This window comes from Natrix helvetica (genome assembly GCF_964273705.1).
Source record: "Natrix helvetica genome assembly, chromosome: 3".
Taxonomy (NCBI): domain Eukaryota; kingdom Metazoa; phylum Chordata; class Lepidosauria; order Squamata; family Natricidae; genus Natrix; species Natrix helvetica.
Window position 1 is genome coordinate 11,095,083 of NC_138549.1, and position 22,423 is coordinate 11,117,505.

The window sequence follows — 22,423 nt, forward strand, 5'->3', positions numbered from 1 at the left end:
CACGTATTTCAAATTTAAATAATTCACTCTGTAATCATTTTGCTAAGTCTTTAAACAAATTCAACCACTTGCAGACACAAATGTAATTATCCTGTCTTATTTAACTTCCCTCCCAGACAGAGGTGGTCCTGGAGATATCAAACCATCGAAAAATGATAGCTACACTCTTAGCACATTCTACAGTTTAGTAACAGATCGTTATCCTGTTAAGAAAATATCCTGTATTATTTTATTCATTGCGATGCAGTTTAGAAAGGCAGAATATTAATTCGAGAGCGAAATGTAATTTAATATTTTTGGAGTAAAAAGAATAAAATGAGAACAAATATATAATAATAATACATCACCTTTATTTTCATTGTATAATGTTTGTAAAGATTTATTTTTTACTTCTCTCTATCGAAGACTAGCTTCTTGATTAAAGAACAGGCTTAACAACCCATAGTGCTATTAACAGATAATTTTGATTTAAAAATGTGAATGATGATCTGTCCCCAATTTGATCCTTTAGGACTGTGGTGGTGAACTTGGCATGTGTGCCCAAAGTGGCATGCAGAGACATGTTGCCTGGCATGCCTGGTGCTGCCCATTCCTCTTCTGGGTTTCTGGTGCGCATGCGCACACGATGATCAGCTGGTCAGAAACTGGAAGAGTTGGTCTTCCATTTTTTGGCATAAGCATTCTGATAATCGCACACGCATTCTGATTGTCGCATGTGCATTCATGCCGGTAACTGGAAGACTAGCTGGCCACTGCACATGCGCAACCTGGCAACCGGAAATTTATTTTCCAGCACATGCCAGATCCCTCGGCAGCTCCTCTTTCAAATTCTCCCAGCAACCAATACAATTGGTGGAACTTTGTAGATTTAACAAGTTTAACAAACATGGAACTTGGACCTCCCCAAGACCTTTGTTTTATGTTCTTGAACTTGGTTTGCCCACCAGTAATATCTAATTTTAAGGAAGTTCTTTAAATTCCTTCCAGAATTGTGCTGCCATATTGTTATTTCTTATTTTCAAACTCTGCTCTGGGTTTTTTTTTTTTTTTATGCCAGTCAATTTTGCTTTTAAGAAGTTGGACGTCAATTGTCCCGAGAGGACACAGCCATGACAGATTTACTGTGAAACTGCTGCTTTTTGGTTTTTTTTTCCCAAGACAGCATATTATTTTTAAAAATGTTTTCAGAATTTTTAAATTTACAATAATGTCAGTCTCTTGTGAGACCCTCTATTCCAGACGAGTTTAAAGATCCCTACAAGCCAATCTTTTCACAACGATTAGACATGCATTAGAAATGCAAATGACCTTTACTATCCTAATTGATCCAGTCTTACCTTAACCAATATTCTGATTTAGTTTGCTAGCTGTAAAATAAATCCAGTGTAATTATTCTTAAACCTTGCCTGAATCTATTTTAATTAAAATCTGGCACTTTTCCACCGAAAGCTTTAAGCGGTTTTATCTTGGATAAGGTTTTAAAATGTAACACTTTACATATGTAATCTCACATAAAAGTAAAGCTGTTAAAATTAGAACAATAATTTATCGGGCTTAGCTGTAGGGTTTTCACTTCCACTGATCTATTTTGCATTCTGGTTCCCTGCTTGTAAACAAAATATATCAAGGGGAGCCACTCCAAGTCACAAAGCTGGAGTCATCAGAAAAGAAAGGAGAGAAATTAATTCCACTTTGCTCATCAACAATTGATGTCTGGAGGGTAATGAGCTGATTAGGGCTGGGCTGTAAGGAACACGTTGCAATGTCCCCTGGTTTGGAAAAACCACATCTACTATGTGTAAAGGTAAAGGCATCTTCTGCCCAGCTGTTGTGGCCTGTCGGCTGCCAGCAGAGCTAGCTGCAGAGTCAGATGAGAAGGAGATGGAGGGGGATCCTGGGCCAGATAGGGAAACAGCCGGGGCCTTCCATCCTCCCCGAGGTGGAGTGGCAGCTGTCTTCGAGGCCTGAGCTGAGTGAGGGGAAGGAACAGTTGCACGTATGCATGGAGAGGGGAGGAGAGGAGAAGAACAGAGAGCAGAGGATGTGAGGAGAGCAGAGCAGAGGATGGGTGGAGAGGAGAGAAGAGGAGAGGAGGAGAGGGGAGGGGAGAGGAGAAGAGAGGAGAGGCGAACAAAGGAAAGCAGTAAGCCGGCTCTCAGGGAGAGGCAGACACAGACAATAGCTAGGCCCTCTCTGGCTGGGAAATAAATAGGAGGGGTTTAGGAGTGGCCAGATGTCACAGACAACAGTTTGTTTTCTAGTATACAGCAAGCAATTCAGATTCCTTGGCCAGAACCAGGTTTGTTGGGACTAATTACATTTTTTTTAATCCATGTGAATAAAAGACTGTTACTGCCCAGTTATAAAAAGGAGTTTGTTTTACTCGCAAGGAAATATCTTATCACTACTTGCGAAGGCTGGGTCAGAACACCAGTCATGTCCAGTTCATCTCTGTTTCTTAGCCGAATGAACCAGCATTGTCCAAAGACGCTTCCGTGGTCAAGTGGCCAACATGAATATATACTGAGGTGCACAGAACACTGTTTATCTTCCCACCAAAGTGGTGCCTATTTATCTATTCACATTTGCATGCTTTCGAACTGCTAGGTGGGCAGGATCTGGGACAAGGAACAGGGACTCACTCCGTTGTGCTGTGCTTTGGATCTCGAACCTGGCTGTTGGCTTTCCAGTGGAGAAGTTTGGCATCTTTTATCGCTGAGTCATCACTCAGATTTTTTTTTGTGTGCGTCAAACCAGCAGTAATGCCAGCAGCAACCCACCCTGATAGACATGTTATCCCAAAGGTGCTTTTTCAAGAGGCAACTGGATACTCTGGTTTTTCTTTGAAGAGGTTTCACTTCTCATCTAAGAAGCTTCTTCAGCTCTGACTGGATGATGGGGAATGGAAGGATTTACACTCCTTGCAGACAGCTGGTCATTTGCATTCTTTCAACAGCTCCAAGAAAGCTCCATACCCATTTGCACTGCTCAGGTGACTCTGATCACACAAATAAACATCCAAGTGACCTTAATGACTCTCTAAAAGAATGCAAATGACCAGCTGTCTGCAAGAAGTATAAATCCTTCCATTCCCCACTATCCAGTCAGAGCTGAAGAAACTTCTTGGATGAGAAGGGAAAGATCTTCAAAGAAAAAAAAAAACAGAAAGTCCAGATGCCTCTTGAAAAAGCATCTTTGGGAGAGCCGTGATCTGCATGACTGAGAATCTCCATAGACATACATGTTCTTTTTTTAATTAGGGAGTGAGGTTTTCTAATGCTTATTTATTTCCTTATAGGCACATTGATGATATGCTAAGGATGTTAATCAATGAGCTTGTTTATTTACCTGATAAGTTTATCATTATGCAGGCTAATATTTTTACTTTCTTGTTTCTATGTTTAATCATATTTTGAAGAGAAAAATCTATGAAAAAGATTCACAGGAAAGGAACATAAAATTTTATTTATTTTCTACATTATGCCAACCCATCTCTTTTGGTGGTGGGGAAGAGATGCCCAATTTTTTTTCAACTGATAATCCTCCAAATCATGATGTTCTAGATATTGTCCTGCTCCAAAAAAGAACTAAAGCACCACAAAATGTTTCTTTTCTTAACTTTCAACCAACTTATATATTTCTAATAGTAATACATATTTATATGAAGTTGCAATCTGCCATTATTCAAATATTCCATGTTTTCTCTTATTATCACTCTTATTTTATTATATAAAAGTGTATTCACTAACATTCCCCTTTTCTCTTGTTTCTATCTCTTATTCTAACTTTTAACATGTCTTTCTTTCTATCCCACCTAACTTCTAATCATGTCACCAACCTACAAACAAAAAAGAAAGGAAAGAGAGAGGAAAATAGAAGCAAATCGAAACAACACTTAAAAAGAAAAATCATCTATCCATCATCTCTTGCCCACTTCAATACTTTAATTGCTATTTCTTTTCCTTTTTGACTTGTTTCCCATATTCCTTTGTAAGATCTTTATCTCTTTCTACATCTACTTCTTGGCTGTTCAATCTGAGTATTTTTCTCACTGCTAACCTCCTCCACTGCCTAGTTTCCAGGATTTCTGCTCATGCCCCTATCTCCCTTTCAAAGGTATCTTCCTGTATCTCCCATTCTCTTTTTGACACTCTTAATATATTTTCCCCCTGGTTTAATTCATCAGTCACTGTTATTTTCTTTGTTGTCTACTCCTTGTCTTCTTCTTTTATTCTCTGGTTCTTCATCTCAGCCTTTTCCTACTGTTAGCTCCTCCCTTTCCTGGGTATCTTGGTCTTTGCCACAAAATGTTTCTTGTTCATAGATTTAACTTCCAAAAACCTGCCAAAATAGATGTCCAGGTCCATCTTTAGGACAGCTGGATTGCATGCTGGAAAAGATGCAACACACTCTTAAGAAACATTTTTGTTCCTTAGGTTCTATGAATATTTCGTGTTCCAGAATTTTGTACATACCACCTAAAATGCTTATTTAATAGTTGAGAATGATATTGATTTTGAAATCCAAACCCAAACACAGAGAGTGTGTGTGAGAGAGGGAGACATATCCAGAGCAACTAAAGTCCTTTTTGGGAGAGGGGGCGGTCTAGAAGTGCGAAGAAATAATAATAAATAATAATAATAAACATTTACCTGGGGTGGAAGAAGTGGTAGTCGAATGTAGGCAAGTAACATACTCAAATCATTACATCTCCTTTGAAGATCATATTTGACCCACTTCATTAAGGCATGGAAAATGGTTTCTTCATCAGGAACATTCACATCATCACTGGCAAGAAGTTTGTGCAGTTCCTCAGCTGGCAGCAGCAAAAATTCTTGATTTCTAATCACCTCCATGATGTTCTCCTATGCAAAACAACAACAACAACAGCAACAAGTCATTTAGGCTGTCTTCCGTGTAAAAAGCAAACTGTCAAAGGACCAAATCTATACCAAATATATGGTGTATTACTCTACACAGAAGCCTGGAAAATCCACCCATTCTCAACAGACATAAGAATGGCATCAGAATCCTCTTTAGTTGTCTGCCTAAATGTATGAGAGTTTGAGTAGACGACACTCAAATTATGTTAAAAACAAGAAAAAAGTTAAGAAAACAATTGGTCCATTGCTGGGAGAAAGTGGCAAGAAGGTGACAAGCAACGTGAGAAAGCTGAACTATTTAACTCATTTTTTGCATCTGTCTTTACACAAAGGGATAGAACAGTCCAACTTATCAAAAACAGCACCACAAAAATCAGATTAGGAACACAAGTTGAAGTAGGGAAGAAAATGGTAAGTGAGCACCTGTCCACCCTAGACGAGTTCAAATCACCAGGACTGGATTGATTACACCCCAGAAGGAACTGGCGGATGAGATCTCAGAACTACTGAACTATATCTTTCAGAAATCCTGGAGCACCGGGGAACTGCCAGAGGACTGGAAAAGATCTGATGTGGTTCCCATCTTCAAAAAAAGGAAAAAAAATAGATCCAGGAAACTTCAGACCTATCAGCCTGACCTCAATACCAGGAAATATTCTGGAAAAGATAATCAAGCAACGAATTAGCGAACACCTAGAAGTAAACAAAGTAATAGCCAAAAGCCAACATGGGTTTGTCAAAAACAGATCATGTCAGACTAATTTTATTGCATTCTTTGACAAAGTGACAAAAATAATGGACCAGAGGAATGCTGTCAATATAGTTGGACTTCAGTAAGGCATTTGACAAGGTAGACCATAACCTACTACTAGATAAAGTAGAAGAATGTGGGTTAGACAGCATCACCACCAGATGGATTCATAACTGGCTGACCAACCGCACTCAATGTGTAGTCCTCAATGGAACTGCATCTACATGGAGGGAGGTATGCAGTGGAGTACCCCAAGGCTCTGTTTTAGGCCCAGTACTCTTCACCATCTTCATCAATGATTTCGATGAGGGAATAAATGGGGAACTCATCAAATTTGCAGATGACACCAAGCTGGCAGGAATAGCCAACACTGCAGAAGATAGGCTTAAGATACAGAAGGATCTTGACAAACTTGAACATTGGTCACTATCCAACAAAATAAAATTCAATGGTGAAAAGAGTAAGGTTCTACATTTAGGCAACAAAAACGAAATGCACAGGAACAGTATAGGTGGTACCTTGCTCAATAGTCATAACTGAGAGGGATCTTGGAATCCTAGTGGACAACCATTTAAATATGAGCCAGCAGTGTGCAGCAGCTGCCAAAAAATCCAACACAGTTCTAGGCTACATAAACAGAGGGATAGAATCAAGATCACGTGAAGTGTTAATACCACTTTACAATGTCTTTGTAAGGCCACACTTGGAATACTGCATTCAGTTTTGGCCGCCACGAGGTAGAAAAGATGTAGAGACTCTGGAAAGAGTGCAGAGAAGAGCAACAAAGGTTATTAGGGGACTGGAGACTAAAACATATGAAGAACGGTTGCAGGAACTGGGTATGTCTAGTTTAATGAAAAGAAGGACTAGGGGAGACATGATAGCAGTGTTCCAATATCTCAGGGGTTGCCACAACAAAGAGGGAGTCAAACTATTCTCCAAGGCGCCCGAGGGAAGAACAAGAAGCAATGGGTGGAAACTAATCAAGGAGAGAAACAACTTAGAACTGAGGAGAAATTTCCTGACAGTGAGAACAATTAATCAGTGGAACAGCTTGCCTCCAGAAGTTGTGAATGCCCCAACATTGGAAGTCTTTAAGAAGATGTTGGATAGCCATTTGTCTGAAACGGTATAGGGTTTCCTGCCTAGGCAGGGGATTGGACTAGAAGACCTCCAAGGTCCCTTCCAACTCTGCTATTGTATTATTGTATTGTATTACACATCACTGTCTCACCTGAAGTCTCTCATCTTTTTGATTAGTAAGATCAAAGTGTGCGCTCTTCCTGTGTTCAATTGGAAGTGAAAGATCAGATGATGTAATGTAAGCACCGATTAGGCCCTGCGGATCAGAGGAAAGTTCACATGTGGAGATAGGACCCAGGTATGGATGGAAAGGACATGGGAGTGAGGAATATGAATGCTGATAAAACATTTCGTCTTGTCTTCGTTTCTTTGCCTTGACAATTAAGAGCTTTGCTCCTTCCTGTCTCTCTTACTGCAGAGGGAGGAGGGGGAGTGGGGAAAGGGTTGTTGCCTCAGACAAAAGTTTTAAACTGCTTTTACTTTTCTCTGCAGAAGGAGGGGGGTCGCGGGGTTGGTGCCTCAAATAAAAAACTGTTTGTTCTTTTATTCTGCTCTGCAATAGGAATGGTGGGGCTGCACATTAACAGCAAGACAGAAGTTAGCACCTTAAAACCACTAACCAGGATATTAGGAACAGGAATAGCTCACTTATAAGAAAAAAACAAAACAAAAACCACATAGCTGGCACACTTTGCAAGATACCTGTGGCCTGGGATGAAAAACAGGTGACGTGACATTTAGCTATTTAACATAACAAGTGTAAGGGTTTAGGGGGGTGGCTGAAATCCAAATAACCAATCAATATTATCTGCTATGCATGCATTATTAAGGGAAGGGCAAAGGGTTGAATTCGGCCATCCCTTGACTGTAAAAACAACTGTAAGATTCTAATCTTGGCCCTTGGTTAGCTTTTCAAACCAGGGTCCTTATATCTTGGTACCCAAATAAAAGTATAATTCTGTGTCACACCTTGTGTCTGATGACTTATTGGCTTCGACATTGAGCAAGAGCCCAGGTTGGAGACAACAGAAGCATTATAGTTCTCATTCTCATCTGGAACTCAGTTCTCTAATAGTTCCAGATCATAGGAGATAGGTTCACGATGTTCAAGTCAAATCTTCTTAAGGCTGAATGTATGAAGAACAAAGGTGAGGCCCTTTTGTGAGAAAATCTGTCTATTTAGTTGCCAGGAATCAATGTCACCTTGATGGTACATAATCAGCCAATGAATTTCTTATCTATCGTGGTATATAGCCCTTCCCTTCTCTATCAGTAAGATAGAAATACTACTTCCATTGGTTATGTTATTGATTTTGTTATGCTGTTTACCCATATATAGAAAGATCTTAGATATACACCATATAAAAATGTACTACTTGAAGAAGAAGGGAAAAAAAACCAGTTTAGAAGACATTCTTCTTTCTTTTCTTTAATTCTTTTATTTGCCAACCCCCCCTCCAAAAAAAAATCTGGGTATAGCTTCTCAGCGCTGTTCTAGGAAGCTATATCAAAGTCAACAAGCCAGAGTAAACAATGTTATGCATTTTTCTACCAATCCGAAAGGAAGAATAGTCCCTGCTCAGCTTGAAAATGTACATTAAACTACTGTATTATTTAAAATGCCAATTAAATAGACAGAGGCTGACTCAGCACTAAGGGGCTGGATAAGGTCATTTTTGTATGTGATTAAAAAAAGAAAGCCTGTTGCACATATAGGAAAAGGTGTGTGCCATTTATTGTGCAATTTCTGAGTTAGATGAAGCAGTGGTGGTTACTCCCTGTCACGATGCTGTTAAGCACATAAACTGTGACACAATTATAGACAGAATAATATCTTTTTAAAGGACAGTTAAATGAGATGTGTATGATTTGTTTGTTTGCTTGTTTCAAATAGCCAACCTTGTAGAAAGTACCAAGACATAATTAAAGAAGACGAATTAGGGTCAACATATTTGAACTAAAATCTGGCTGACCTCTGGATGACAGATTTCTGTGTCTCTTTATTATCATCTAGTGATGAGCGGCATGGTGGCCTAGTGGTGAAGAATCTCGCCTTCAACTTCGAAGGCTGAGAGTTCAATCCTAGGTAGTGACAGATATTTCTCTCCGAGTGTGCACAAATAAAAAAAATATTTGCTGTGAACTCTGTGTTGCATCAGGAAGGGCATCTGGCTAGTAAATGCTCAGATCCATCCAGCTCACTCCAACTCTACCCTGAATTAACAGATTACAGTGTCGTAAAAAGAGTTTGTTGTCATCTAGTGGTTATCTGGAATACTGCAGTCCAGATTTAGTAAGATTAGATGAATGGACATGAACCATCTCATTCTTGCCAGATAGATGGACTATCAAAAAACACAGGCTGGAGTCTGAGAAAATATAATAGCCATAGCAAAGCAAGGTTCCTCTTTATTAAGCTTTCCATCATTAAATGTTTGGCACAGGAAAAAAAAATTGGATTTTCTGAACTATCAGCCGATGGCCAATAATTTCTCTGACCTAGCAGATGTACTGTTGAAATAGGCTTAAATATATTTAAAGTTATCATCATATGGCACAGTTAGGAAGGCACCAAGTTAGTTGTTAATTGTTGTTAATAATGTGGGATGCAAATTTAATTTGAAAAATAAAATAGCAAAATATTTGCATTTTTATTATTACAAACAATGACACAATCTATTTTATTAAACTTCAGCCTGATTTATACTCTTTTTTTTTTTGCTTGTACTATTTTTACATTGACCTTGCTGGCTTTACAGCTAGAATGTTTATTTGTGTGTTATAATTTCAAGTACTAGGGGAAAATAGTATATTATTTTATTTCCCGGCTTTAGTGTGGTGTTCAACTGAAGTTGCACAATCATTTCTCAGCCCTAGAATCAAACAATCAATATATCTTCAACCTGTCTCCAAGTTCCTGCTATGGGCCCAGTGTGGTTTTTATTTTAAGTTTAGAAACACAGGCATGTCTCAATAATTTCAAATGTTTGTTAAGGATAATTCCTTCTCATCCTTCTTTTCCACCAGCACCAACTCTATGGACCTTGAAGGTTAGGGCTAGGATACATTGTTATCTCAGAAAGCTTTGCTAATTATGGGACATAGAAAGGCAATCCCATATGCCAGATATCTAAAAATATCTTTATTGGGAGCAACATTTATGATATCAGTGCTCCTAGATGAGATTATAGCCCCTACCTATACAAGGCTTCAATGATAATTTGATTCAAGGTGCTGCTTTGTAAGGGAAATTTAAGAAAATGCTGTGTACAATCAAGGATAATGTCCCCAAAGTGCTTTTTCAAGAGGCAACTGGACTTTCTTCTTTTTCCTTGAATGTGTTTCATTTGCATTCTTTCAGAGAGTTGTTAAGGCCACTTGGAGGTGTGTCTGTGTCCTTAGGTTTGCTTGAGTAGTGCAAATGGGTGTGGAGCCTTCTTGGAACTATTGAAAGGACTCCGTTGTAGAGTGGAGATAGATGATGTTGTATCCCCCCCCCCCTTCTATTGAGAGAGAGCTATTCAGTTTTAACAGAGATGGCTTCTTTGACCCCTCTTTCATCTTTTGCCATCTACTGTATATCAGAACTGACCAGCCCTCTCTCAATAGAGAGGGAGGGATATGATATCATTTATCTCCACTCTACAACACAGTCCTTTCACTTTCAGCAGTTCCAAGAAGGCTCCACACTTTGCACTACTCAAGTGTACCTAAGGACACAGACACACCTCCAAGTGGCCTTAACATTTGCATTCTCTAAAAGAATGCAAATGACCAGCAGTCTGCAAGGAATATAAATCCTTCTTTTCCCCATCATCCAATCAGAGCTGAAGAAGCTTCTTGGATGAGAAAGGAAACCTCTTTAAAGAAAAACAAAGACAAGAAAGTCCAGTTGCCTCTTGAAAAAGCACCTTTGGGACAACCATGACTTGGATGACTGAGAATCCCGAAAGACAAACAAAAAAGAATTGTTTGTAGCTCAGGGTTGAAATGAATGGCCCTTGGTGCTTCCTGAGTTTCGTCGTTTTCTTGCACATTACTCAAACTAGATAGCATCATTAGAGTATGCAAAAAATGTCTGCAAGAAAAGAACCGAGTTCAGAGAGCACCAAGGATCCCTCAATCCAGGGGTGAAATTCATCCGGTTCTGACAGTTTCTGGAGAACCGGTAGTAGAAATTTTGAGTAGTTTGGAGAACCGGCAAATACCACATCTGGCTGGCCCCAGAATGGGGTGGAAATTGAGATTTTGCAATATCCTTCCCCCAGGAGTGGGGAGGGAATGGAGATTTTGCAGTATCCTTCCCCCAGGAGTGGGGAGATAATGGGGATTTTGCCGTATCCTTCCACCAGAATGGGGTGGGAATAGATATTTTGCCATATCCTTCCCCCAGGAGTGGGGAGGGAATGGAGATTTTGCAGTATCCTTTCCCTGCCCTGCCCACCAACCCACACAGAACCAGTACTAAAAAAAATTGAATCCCACCACTGCCTCAATCCTATATACAGACCAGATTTCCCCAAAAAGGAGTTGGTCACCAAATCCACAGCTCTCTTTCCTCTCTACTGTCCTTTTTGTAAGGACATTTAAAATGTCCCATTCAATCATTTAAAATGTCCCAATCAAGTTCTGTTGCCACCTGATATATTTTATCTCACTATTGACTGTCTCATCAAAATAATACAGTCTCTTCAAAAGTTTATTTCTGAATTATTTTGCTTAGCTTGGAATGCAAGGGTCTACCCTTTGTATCATGATGCAGTTTGTCCATCATTGTGCCTAATTGCAGGCAATTATTCCAGCATCTTAATGCAGCTCAGATCCAATGCCTCTATTTCAAATCTCAGCTTGCAAACTAAACCAATCTTAACGTCCCACTCTGAAATAAAATTAGAGTTGATTTGTATAGGCCTATAAACTGCACTCCCAGGGTGTAATAACAACCCTGTTTAGGAGCTCATGCAATGCACTAGTAATTTTGACATTTTAATTAGACATAAATTAGGAAGGCTAAACAAAGATTTGAGATCCTGTTCTGTAAATATTACAACAAATTCTGATACAGATGATGTTAGAATTCAAGAATGTCACCAAAAACTCTTTTGTCCATAGGATGATCCTGAGTTCAGAGGTGGTATTCAGCGGTTTGTACCAGTTTGTCTGAACCAGTACTGGAAATCATGGGTGGGCCTGCCCACCTGCCCCAGCTCTATGCTGTCCTATTTAGGCATGTTTTCAAGCCACGCACATGTGTGCAAGCCAAACAGATAATCAAAGCACATGTACGCCAAGCTGAGCACATACATGGATGGAGTGTGTGCTAGCAAAGCAAGCGCCCATGGCCAGATTTGCGAACTGATCCTGACACTTAAAAAGGAGAAAATACTGTGTTTTTTTTTTCCAGTTCCCACATCAATTTGACATTGGAAACTGAGTGATCCTTTTGAAAAGGTCCTGGGAAAATTTGAAGAGATGAAGAAATTGGGAAAATAGCTCTCTTGTTCCATTGTTAGAATCAGCCATTGCTAGGTACGTTCTTGAAAAAAAAAACTGTTCTCTGCCCAGAGACAAACAACAGAACCAACAGATATAAGAAAGCAATATAAAATCTTTCCACATGCAATATTTAATACAGCAAGTTTCCATTTTGCTCAAAAGGGAACAGAATGTAACTTTTGTACTTTAGATTTAAAATCGTTATTTCCGCCGAAGGTTGCTAAGCACGTAAGTAGACACTACAGGGTTCCATGATGGAGAAATAAAAATAAAACCAGAGAGAGTAGAAATTGTTTTTTTTATTAACTGTAAAAAGATTATATATATATATGATATTTCATAAGCAACAAAGTATTCATCTGGTGTAGAGGATATGCTTAAGACCGTATTGTCTAAATAAATGTTTTGAAACATTTACTAACAGCAACTATGGTTTACTTTTGGAGTTTATTTTGGTAGGTCCAGGAAACCAGAATCTTGATATGTGTATCTGAATTTCATCTAGACAACATAGCTCGCTAACTTAATATTTACTCTCTCACTCTCTGTCTCTCTCCCTTATTTCTCTCTTTCTCCCTCTCTCCACCTCTTTCTTTCTCTCTTTTCTCTCTACTCTCTCTCTCCCCCTCTCTTGTTCTCTCCTCTCTCTGACTCTACCTGTCATCTCTCCTCTCTCTCGCTCATCTATGCATTCCATAATTTATAAAATACATATGCCCAAGGATAAGACAATATGTCAGCTATGTTTTTCCATGTGCCACATGGAGTAGAAACATTTGCATACTTCATAATTCATTTCAATTAACCTTGGATTCTTGGGAAATTTTCTATCTAGGCGCCCATTAGGAGAGTACCTGCTTAAGCATGATACTCTGAACAAATGCATCATGTGTCCTTTGCACAGCACGCATAGGAACACAGACCATATCTGCATGCTGGGATTTGATTTACTGGCCCTTATGAGCTGCAGTTTAATACACAACCAGTGGCTGAAGCCTTTTATCGTTTTCAGCATATTGAAATTTGGAAAGGAAATTAATGAAAAAGAAAATAAGCTTTCAAGTTTACTGGTTCTTGTAGTGTAAAAGAGAGTTCAGGGTGTCCACACCCATGGTGTTTCCAGTTCTGGTAGAATTATTCCAACTCAACTAAAATTTTATTTTGGATTTAATAACTGCACAGTAATATGCATTATACAGGAAAGTTATCCTGCATTTTTTAAAGCAATTGTCAGGCCTACAGCCATCTTTTCTTTTGGATCTTTGGCCTGCCACACTTTCTATTATTCTGCTATGCATTTTCTATTGTGGGAAAATGGGAGGATTGTAAGGAGTTGCGTACTATGTAGCCATAACAAAATACTTTCTAGAAAGCCAAGGTCATCTTTTGTCTCTGCACCTCTGCACCTGGGTGGAATGAGATGGGTGGAACTACCAACATGGCAGTGGGAGTTTGGACCATGCAATGAACTTGTGGGTGTGGGGGCTTTCAGATTCGGGTTTTCCCCGATGTGCCAACAGGGCTCTCTTAATAAATTGGAACTTTGAGCAATACCTTGCCTTGGACGTTGATTTAATTCTGGATGCTATTTGGAACACTGACACCAGTTCTCCCAAATGTGATGGAAGAGGATGTGCTTCCGAAATGCTTTTGAAGTAGATGATAAGGTCAGATCTGTGATGATGTACATTATATATCTTCCTTGAACATTATAATGTAATTTCAAGGTTATGCATGTCCCAGCTACTCCTTTATCCTGGAATTCATCCCATTGAGCATTTCTCGAAATCAGATTAGTGTCAAATTGAAATGGAGATAAATTCTTCAATTTCCTTTGGAGAATATCTCCTTTTCACCCATTTTCTATGTCCATAAGTTCTTTGGTTCCTAGCTCTAATTATGTATTGATCAATGTATGTAGGCTTCAGTAAGATTTTAGTTCTGATTCAGAGGTGGTATTCACTTACCTTCCCTACCAGTTTCCAAATGTGAGTGCACGCACACCCGCTCCCTTTGCTCACAAGTGCCATGTCTGTGCATGTACACTGCTCGTGTATTATGTTGGGGTGGATGGGTGGAGCTTCCCACAGTCGCAGCTACCGGTTCACCCAAAACGGAGAGAACTGGCTGAATACCACTTCTGTTCTGATTCTAACATATCTATGAACGGGAATGGATAGGAAATCACATCAAAGAACTAGATCTAGAAGCATTTCCTTGATCCCTGGAACCTCATTTAACACATAACCACAGACCTGTGGTTATAGTGCCACAACAATTTTCCAAAAGACCCCTATTTTTTAGAAATGGACTGTTCCAGTGGTGCATAGCTTTTGGTTTTCCACCATCAAGAATGTAAGCAGCATTGGGCGTGCGTGAGTTATTAGATGTTTTCTGTAGTGGCATTTGAATTTGAGTTGTGATCATTTTGACTACAGATCTTTGTTAACGTATATATATATTTATAATGTCAGGGCCATGTTTTCTGCCAAAAAGAGTGTGATTTGGGGTTCCAAACTTCAAAGAAACTGCTCTAACATGGTATGAAGAAGCAGAGAGTGATCTGAGTGAGGTGGAATCGAACTGCGATGAAAATTTTGTAATGGACGATGAGGAACCCGTCTTCACCACCGATTCTGACATCAGCAATGATGAAGGTCCCAATGAAATTGATGACCAGGTACGATCTACGTTGTGGAATAATTTATATGGCAAAAACAAATTCAAATGATCTTCTGCACCTTTTGGAAGCAATAGATTCAGAACCACTAGTCACAATATTGTTGTGCAATTACCTGGACTACGGCCAACATCTAGAACGGTCACTATGACATCATGTCTATAATAACATAGCCGAAATAGTATGTCTGTGGTTACGGGTTAACTTTCCGTTTCAAAGCTATGGTTCACGGCTTGGCTTTAAAAGCCTTCATCGGCTACCAATTCTACTCTTCCCACCAGATATCAGCTTGAAGGGATCCTAATAGGAATCTCTCCAGCCCTCGGGCATGCAAATCTATGAACAGACAACAGCAGAAGGATAAGACGACAAAAGAGGAATTCCTTTTCTAGAAGAAGGCATATCTGGAAGTGGAGAGATGGCAAACTAGGTCAGATCAGAAACTCTTCCTGTTGAAGGAGCTTGATGGGATTACTGGAAGAGCATTATTTGCGAATGTCTTTTGATATTTTCAGCTAGGAATGACCCTTACTGATGGACTACTTTATTAAACTCTATCTTGATGAGTGTTCAGATTCCTCTTGCTAATGGCCTCTATATGCAGTTTCCTAGAAAGAAACTAATTTCATCATCTAGAGAAGGTGTGTCAAACTCAGAGCATATGAGTTTATTTATTATTCGTATTTATAGACCGCCCCCTCTCCCGAAAGGGACTCGGGGCGGTGTACAGTCACTAAAATGCATTATAAAATACATACATAAAACAGTTAAATAATTAAATATGTAGGTGGAGGAGGTTGCAAGACTGTATATAGAATAATAAATATATATATATAGTACATTAAAAACTCTAATAACCTGCTGGCCATGCCCATCCCTGGTTTAGCTAAGGGGGAAAAAGTTGTGTGACAACAACATGATGCCATGAGTTTGATACCCCTAATCTAGAGATAGATCAGGCATGTAATCACTGAAAAAAATCTAAGTGCAGTTGTTTGTGAAGTGTTGTGGCCAGCAGGATCCGGTTAGGCTGCTGATGGTCTCGGATAGCGAGGAACCATATGAGTCTGCCCTGGACAATGTGGAGGACCCTGTGCAGGGTTCAGACTCACAGCAGGGACCAGAGAGGCTGGTTGGCCACCAGGAGGCGCCTGAGGCATGGAGCAGTGGGGAGGATCAAAGGCAGTTTGTCCCTGATGCTAGATAGAGAAGGGCTGAGAAACGGAAGCAGCAACTCCGAGCAAACTCACAAAAGATGATTAAGCACAGGTGGTTGTGGATTGGCCCCTCCCAAGAGAGATTACAGGTGAGGCGTTGGGAGGGGACATTTGCAGGCAACAACCATTCAAATTAGTAGGTAAGAAAATCAATCTGTGTATTCTAGGCGTGTCTGTTCGTTTGGACTATCTGCGTTGCTTCATTTGAATTATCTGGGTTGCTGCAGAGCTACTCTATTGAACGTGAGTTGTCTGGGCCCTCAGCCAAAGAATTCATTATCTCAGTAATTAAACAGTGGCAAAAAGCCAAGCCTGTGTTCTGGTTTATTCACAGGTGCGGTGTGTGTGTGTGTGTGTGTGTGTGTGTGTGTGTGAACAGTGAAGTATAGACAAAAATGAGATAAAAGTGCTCATGAATTCAGACCAGCTGCTCTCGGTTTTACAAATATCACCACTATTCTGGGGAGAAAATAGGTATTTCTCTTCTTCTGCCACCGTTTCCAGTTCAAATTGATAAGTGTTTTACACACCTTAAGTTAAGACATCATAACAGAATAACAGAGTTGGAAGAGACCTTCTTCTAGTCTTCTAGTCCAACCTCCTGCTCAAACAGGAGACCCTCTATCCATGATGTTGAACCTATATCCAAGTGTGCCACAAGTGGCACCAGAGCCCTCTCTCCAGGCATGCCTGTTTCTCTTCCGGGTTCCAGAGCACACATGGGCAGCTGGTCTTCCCATATGCACGTGCCTCAGAAACCAGAAGATCAGGTGACAGGCGCACATGCGCAAACCAGGAACCAGGAACTCAGCTCCCCGGCGCACACCTGCGTGTGCCGGGAAGCTGAGTTTCTGGCACTTTTCTGGTTTCTGGCACTCCTGCATGTGTGCATCAGGAAGGTGCTCTTCCAGTTTTCGGTGCTCCCCCTGCACACGCTCCAATTTTGGCACTTGGTGCCAAAAAGGTTCGCCAACACTGCCTTATATCATTTCAGGCAAATGGATGTCCAGCCTCTTCTTAAAAATTTCTGAAGACTTGAAAATCATTATCTGTGAAGAGAGGAGGGGGGAATCCTAATCATATCTAGAGGATGGGTTCTTTAGTCCATAGATAATTGTGGGAATTTAAAAAGGAATGGATGGAAAGGCATTAAATGGAATAAACAGTAAGAATGGGCATGAATCAGAAAATAAAGATAACCTAATTTAAGTTTGCTTCTGATGTTTAAACCAAAATGGTCCGTGTCTTCTCCGTTCTTGCAGAATAAAATTCAAAACTTTTCAAGGGTTTCAGAAAGAAATAACACAAAAAGAACTTTGCTTTTGTTGCAAGAAATGTCCATCTGGGTTCAGTTCCAAGTGGGGAAAAAGTCGCTGGGTTCATAGAAGTTGCTTGGAAAGAAGGTTTTAATGGTGGACCCGATCACATGCCTTGAAGACTCTTGGGTGAAGAAAAAAGGGTGGGGATGCTGAGAGTGCCTTGGTTTTATGCCCTCTCTGGGCTTTTGAATTTGAGCTTGTAGTCTGATTGGTTGTCAGTCTCCCATGGAGCCATGCAGGAGTAACTCTGTAGGTTGTCTGTGTCCCAAGCTTGGTTGACTCTTGCTGGGTGATGATGTTATGAAAGGACTTTGGGCAATGCCTACTATGGCTCTGCCTGTGGGAGATAGATCTTTGTTATGTAGAATAGAATGGCCCAGGCCTTAATGGCACATTAACAAAGATTCGGTGAGTGTCTACCTCCCTTTTAGGGGAAATATTTTGCCCTTTTAATATTTCCTTAAATATCTCATATTCCAAGGAGAGGGGTGGATGCTAACTTTCTATACTTTCCTTTATGGTTTCAGTGCCTGAAAATGAATTGGGGTAGTAATCTAAGTAGACTGCTATTTTTGCCTAGCCTATGGAAAACTGATCAAAATCTATTTTAAATCATTTTTAAGGTTCTTTGAAACCATTTTTTTAAAATCCTTATTTAATTTTGTGTTCAATCCCCTTTATCTCTTTTGCAGAAGAAGGTGGCTTAAACCCCAGATAACTAGACTAAATCATAGGCAAAGAAATAATAATAATAATAATAATAATAATAATAATAATAATAATAATAATAATAATAATAATAATAATAATAATAATAATAAAAAACACCATAAAATATCAAGTAGAGTAGCACTCTTTTCCTAGAAGGCAAATACTAAGAACTTAGAAAGATGTACTTACTCCTTTTGTATCTGAATGAATTGAAATGATTATTTAGACATTTAGTGATTTCTTTTTCACAATCCATACCGTCAGAAGCGCACGGGCTTCTTCCCATTAGATAACAAAGCTATTTTTCCCATAAAAGTGAATATGACCTATTCTTGTGAGAGAACAAGCCTGTTCTGCCATATAATGGGAGTGAATAAATAGATTTTTTCTCCCCTCCCCCCCCCAAGTAATCTAAATTGAATTTTAAGGCACTTTTTGATGCGGTTGCATCTCATTTCCATCTTAAATGTAAAATCACTCAGTTTGAGCAGCAGGCTGACTGTTGCTCTTGTGGTAATTTAGCCTTATTTTATAGAATTGTGTGTTTTTTTAAAAGGAAATAAGGATGCAAATCCTTAGAGTTAAATTAGGCATTAGATGGCAGGCTAATTAACCACGGAATATTTACTTAACTACTCTTTGGATAGGATCTGAAGCATTTCACTCTCCTCAGCTGTCTTCCTTACATGCCTTCCAATTGACTTCTTGTACCTCTGTGGGTCCATTAAGGTTCACCTTAAGTTTCCCCCCCCCCCCAACCGAGCCTTGATAAAGTGGGTCCCTAATGCGTTACGGAAGGAGTATTCTGAATGGCAAAGCTTGTTACAAAACAGTTCCACCTTGAGATAAGTATTCTAGTCACACCCACCGATTTCCAAGAAGCAAATGCCAGATAGCAAAAATCACAAAGCAATGAGTGTACGAAAGTGCAGCTGTTGATAGCAAATACATGAGTGGAGAAAAAGCAACCTCTAAGCATCATTGGAGTCCCAAACACATCATTTTGGCTAGTGCCTTTAGCAGAAAGGAGATGCTGTGGCCCACCAGCGGCCTACGGAGGTGGCAGCAGATTCAGGCAGTGAGGAGATTAGGGAGGAACATGGGCCAGTCCTGGAGTCTGGGGAGGGCTCTGAGGAGGGCTCTGTGTCGGAGGCAGAGAGGAGCCCAGGGCCGTCTGACAGTTATCAGCTGCCTTCAGAGTCAGACATCAGTGAGGCAGAAGAACAGCTGGAGCCTGTTTCCAGTGTGCGCATGCGCAGAGTTGCCAGACTGAGGAAACAGCTAAAGAACAGGGGTCGACCTGGAAGTAAGGACACAGATGGATGATGAATGGCCCCTCCCAGAGGTAATAAAAGAGAAGTGAAAGGGGAGTAGAGTTTGCAGGAGACAATTAGTTCACTTAATTGGTTCATGACTCTCCAAGACTCCTTGCCAAGTTTTGCAGATATCAGCCTGGCAGCTCTCCAAGCCAGATAAAGTTTGTGACTGTAAATCCTCCTTGAATGACTTTGCTGGATGTGAATGAGCAGAATTAACAGTAAATTAATAAAATGATTTTTAGGAGCTTACTTCAGGCTCTTAGGAAGCCTAGGTCAGAACACTTGGTGCTTTCTGAACTTGGTTATTTTCGTGCAGACAATGTATTTCATTACCCATACTAGATAACATCATCAGTTCTAATCTTGCCTTGCGCTGTTGATGTTACCTAGTCAGATAATGCAATGTCTTCAAGAAAACAACCAAACTGAGAGAACACCATCTCAACCCTGAACTACAAATATTAACCTTTATGGGTACTAGTTTATAGTTCTTACAATGGAGATATTAAGAGGGCAGAAAGTCTTGAGTTGTCAAAATCATGAAGGGAATGGAAGTCAAGATTTATTGGCCATTGGTGATAATTACGGAACATGGAATATTATGACTTGACATGTAACAAAAATCAATGCTCATGAGCACGAATGAAATATATTTGTGTGCCTGTGAAACTAAGAGAACAAAGCCATTGAAATTCAATGGTGAAAAAAGTAAGGTACTACATTTAGGCAAGAAAAAAACAAATGCACAGGTACAGTATAGGTGGTACTTCGCTCAATAATAATAATAAGAGAGATCTTGGGAGTCGTAGTAGACAACCATTTAAATATGAGCCAGCGGTGTGCAGCAGCTGCCAAAAGAGCCAACACAGTTCTAGGCTGCATTAAGAGAGGGATAGAATCAAGATCACGTGAAGTGTTAATACCACTTTATAATGCCTTGGTAAGGCCATACTTGGAATACTGCATTCAGTTTTGGCCCCCAAGATGTAGAAAAGATGTAGAGACTCTGGAAAGAGTGCAGAGAAGAGCAACAAAGGTGATTAGGGGACTGGAGGCTAAAACATATAAAAAACAATTTCTGGAATTGGGAAAGTTTGATGGAAAGATGGACTAGTGGTGACATGATAGCAGTGTTCCAATATTTCAGGGGCTTCCATAAAGAAGAAGGAGTCAAGCTATTCTCCAAAGCACCTGAAGGCAGGACAAGAAGCAGTAGATGGAAAATAATCAAGGAGAGAAACAAACTAGAACTAAGAAGAAATTTCCTGACAGTTAGAAGAATTAACCAGTGGAACAACTTGCCTCCAGAAGTTGTGAATTCTCCAGTGTTGTAAGTGTTTTAGAAGAGATTGGACAAGCATTTATCTGAAATGTTGTAGGGTTTTCTGCCTGAGCAGGGAGTTGGACTAGAAGATCTCCAAGGTCCCTTCCAACTCTGTTATTCTATTTTAGAAGAGTCTACTAAATCTGAAGGCAAGTGGAATAGATGAAAACTTGCTTGGATGTGAGGATGCAGGTCGAATGATTAATTTAAAATATATTTTTAAAAAGAAAAAGCAGTTTGCTTAAGGAAGGTGGTGAGAGTTATTTAATGAGCACAGATACTTTGACTGTGTCTAATGACTGCCGTCGTATTGTTACTGCTCTCCTCTACCAAAGGAAAGGTTGCCAGGAGGAATATAACATCACCAGGAGGGTTTAGGTTGTTAATTACGCTGCCCAGGATTTCGACTGAAAGAGAATAAGAAGTGAAAATGAGAAAAAAAATTGGGGAAATGAAGTGCAACTTTGTACCTGCAGATTTTCCATGTGAGATTTTCATCAGGTAATTGAGAAATACATGTTTTTGTGCCATTGTTGATATAGAGCAGGGATGTCAGACTTGATTTCACTGAGGGCTGCATCACGGTTTTGTTTGCTTCCATGGGGCTGGGGTAGTGAAAATGGGCTCCTGAGCTCAGTTTTTTGCTGCAATGACTTCCTGCAATAGCAATAGCACTTAGACTTATATACCGCTTCACAGTGCTTTACAGCTCTCTCTAAGAGGTGTACAGAGTCAGCCTCTTGCCTCTTGCCCCCAACCATCTCGGTCCTCATTTTACCAACCTTAGAAGGATGGAAGGCTGAGTCAACCTTGAGCCTGGTGAGATTCCATCTGCCAAACTGCTGGCAGCCGGTGATCAGCAGAAATAGCCTGCAGCACTGCGCTCTAACCGCTGTGCTACCGCTGCTCCTGCAACCCTATGCCAGTGAAAGCAGAACTAAGGAAGACTAACTGTGCCCTTCCTGCATTCTCTTTTTGCTGGCAGAGGCACCGTGGGCCTTTGCTGTTTTCAGGGAGCCCTGTGGGCCAGATTTAAACACCCCACGGATTGGATACGGCCTGTGGGCCTTGAGTTTGACACCCCTGATAGAGAGCAATCAGGGGTGGGTTCTGGTTTCTGTTACTGCTGGTTCACTCAGGGCTGCGCATGTACAAAAGCAAAAAACAAGATGGTGCCCCCCACGGCACCGCCGATACAACCACTTCAGGTGTGTGTCTGGCTGAGTTACTACCTACTCAGCGAACTGGTCCAAACTGGTAGGAACCCACCTCTGAATGCAATCTTTAAGATGTATGGATTTCAACTCCCAGAATTCCGAGAGTTGGGGGGGCACCCTGTTTTCTCTGGCAGAGGCACCATGGGCTGATACTTTGCTGTTTCTTGGCTGGCCCCGTGGGCCAGATCTAAGCACCCCACAGACCAGATGTAACCTGTGGGTCTTGAGTTTGACACCCCTGATATAGAGCAATATTTAAGATGTATGGATTTTAACTCCCAGAATTCTGAGAGTTGAGGTCCACTCATCTCAAGGTTGCTGAGGGTGAGAAACACGGATATAGAGAAAGAGTGTGAGAAAGAGGAGCTGCTGGAGAGAAGGAGGGGGTGAGTCACAAGACAAAGACACTGAGGTGGGGGCCCT

The 22,423-nt window shown here is 40.4% G+C and overlaps 1 protein-coding gene across 1 annotated transcript in view; it reads right to left on the reverse strand.

Annotated features, from left to right (window-relative positions):
- Nucleotides 1-22,423, reverse strand: part of KLHL1 (kelch like family member 1) — a gene marked incomplete at its 5' end in the record, with an annotated part of 142,617 nt that overhangs the window by 54,613 nt on the left and 65,581 nt on the right. The window contains one exon of the mRNA XM_081948659.1: nt 4,653-4,865. Within this exon, the coding sequence (XP_081804785.1) occupies nt 4,653-4,865 (213 nt within the window). The remainder of the gene's footprint in view (nt 1-4,652; nt 4,866-22,423) is intronic.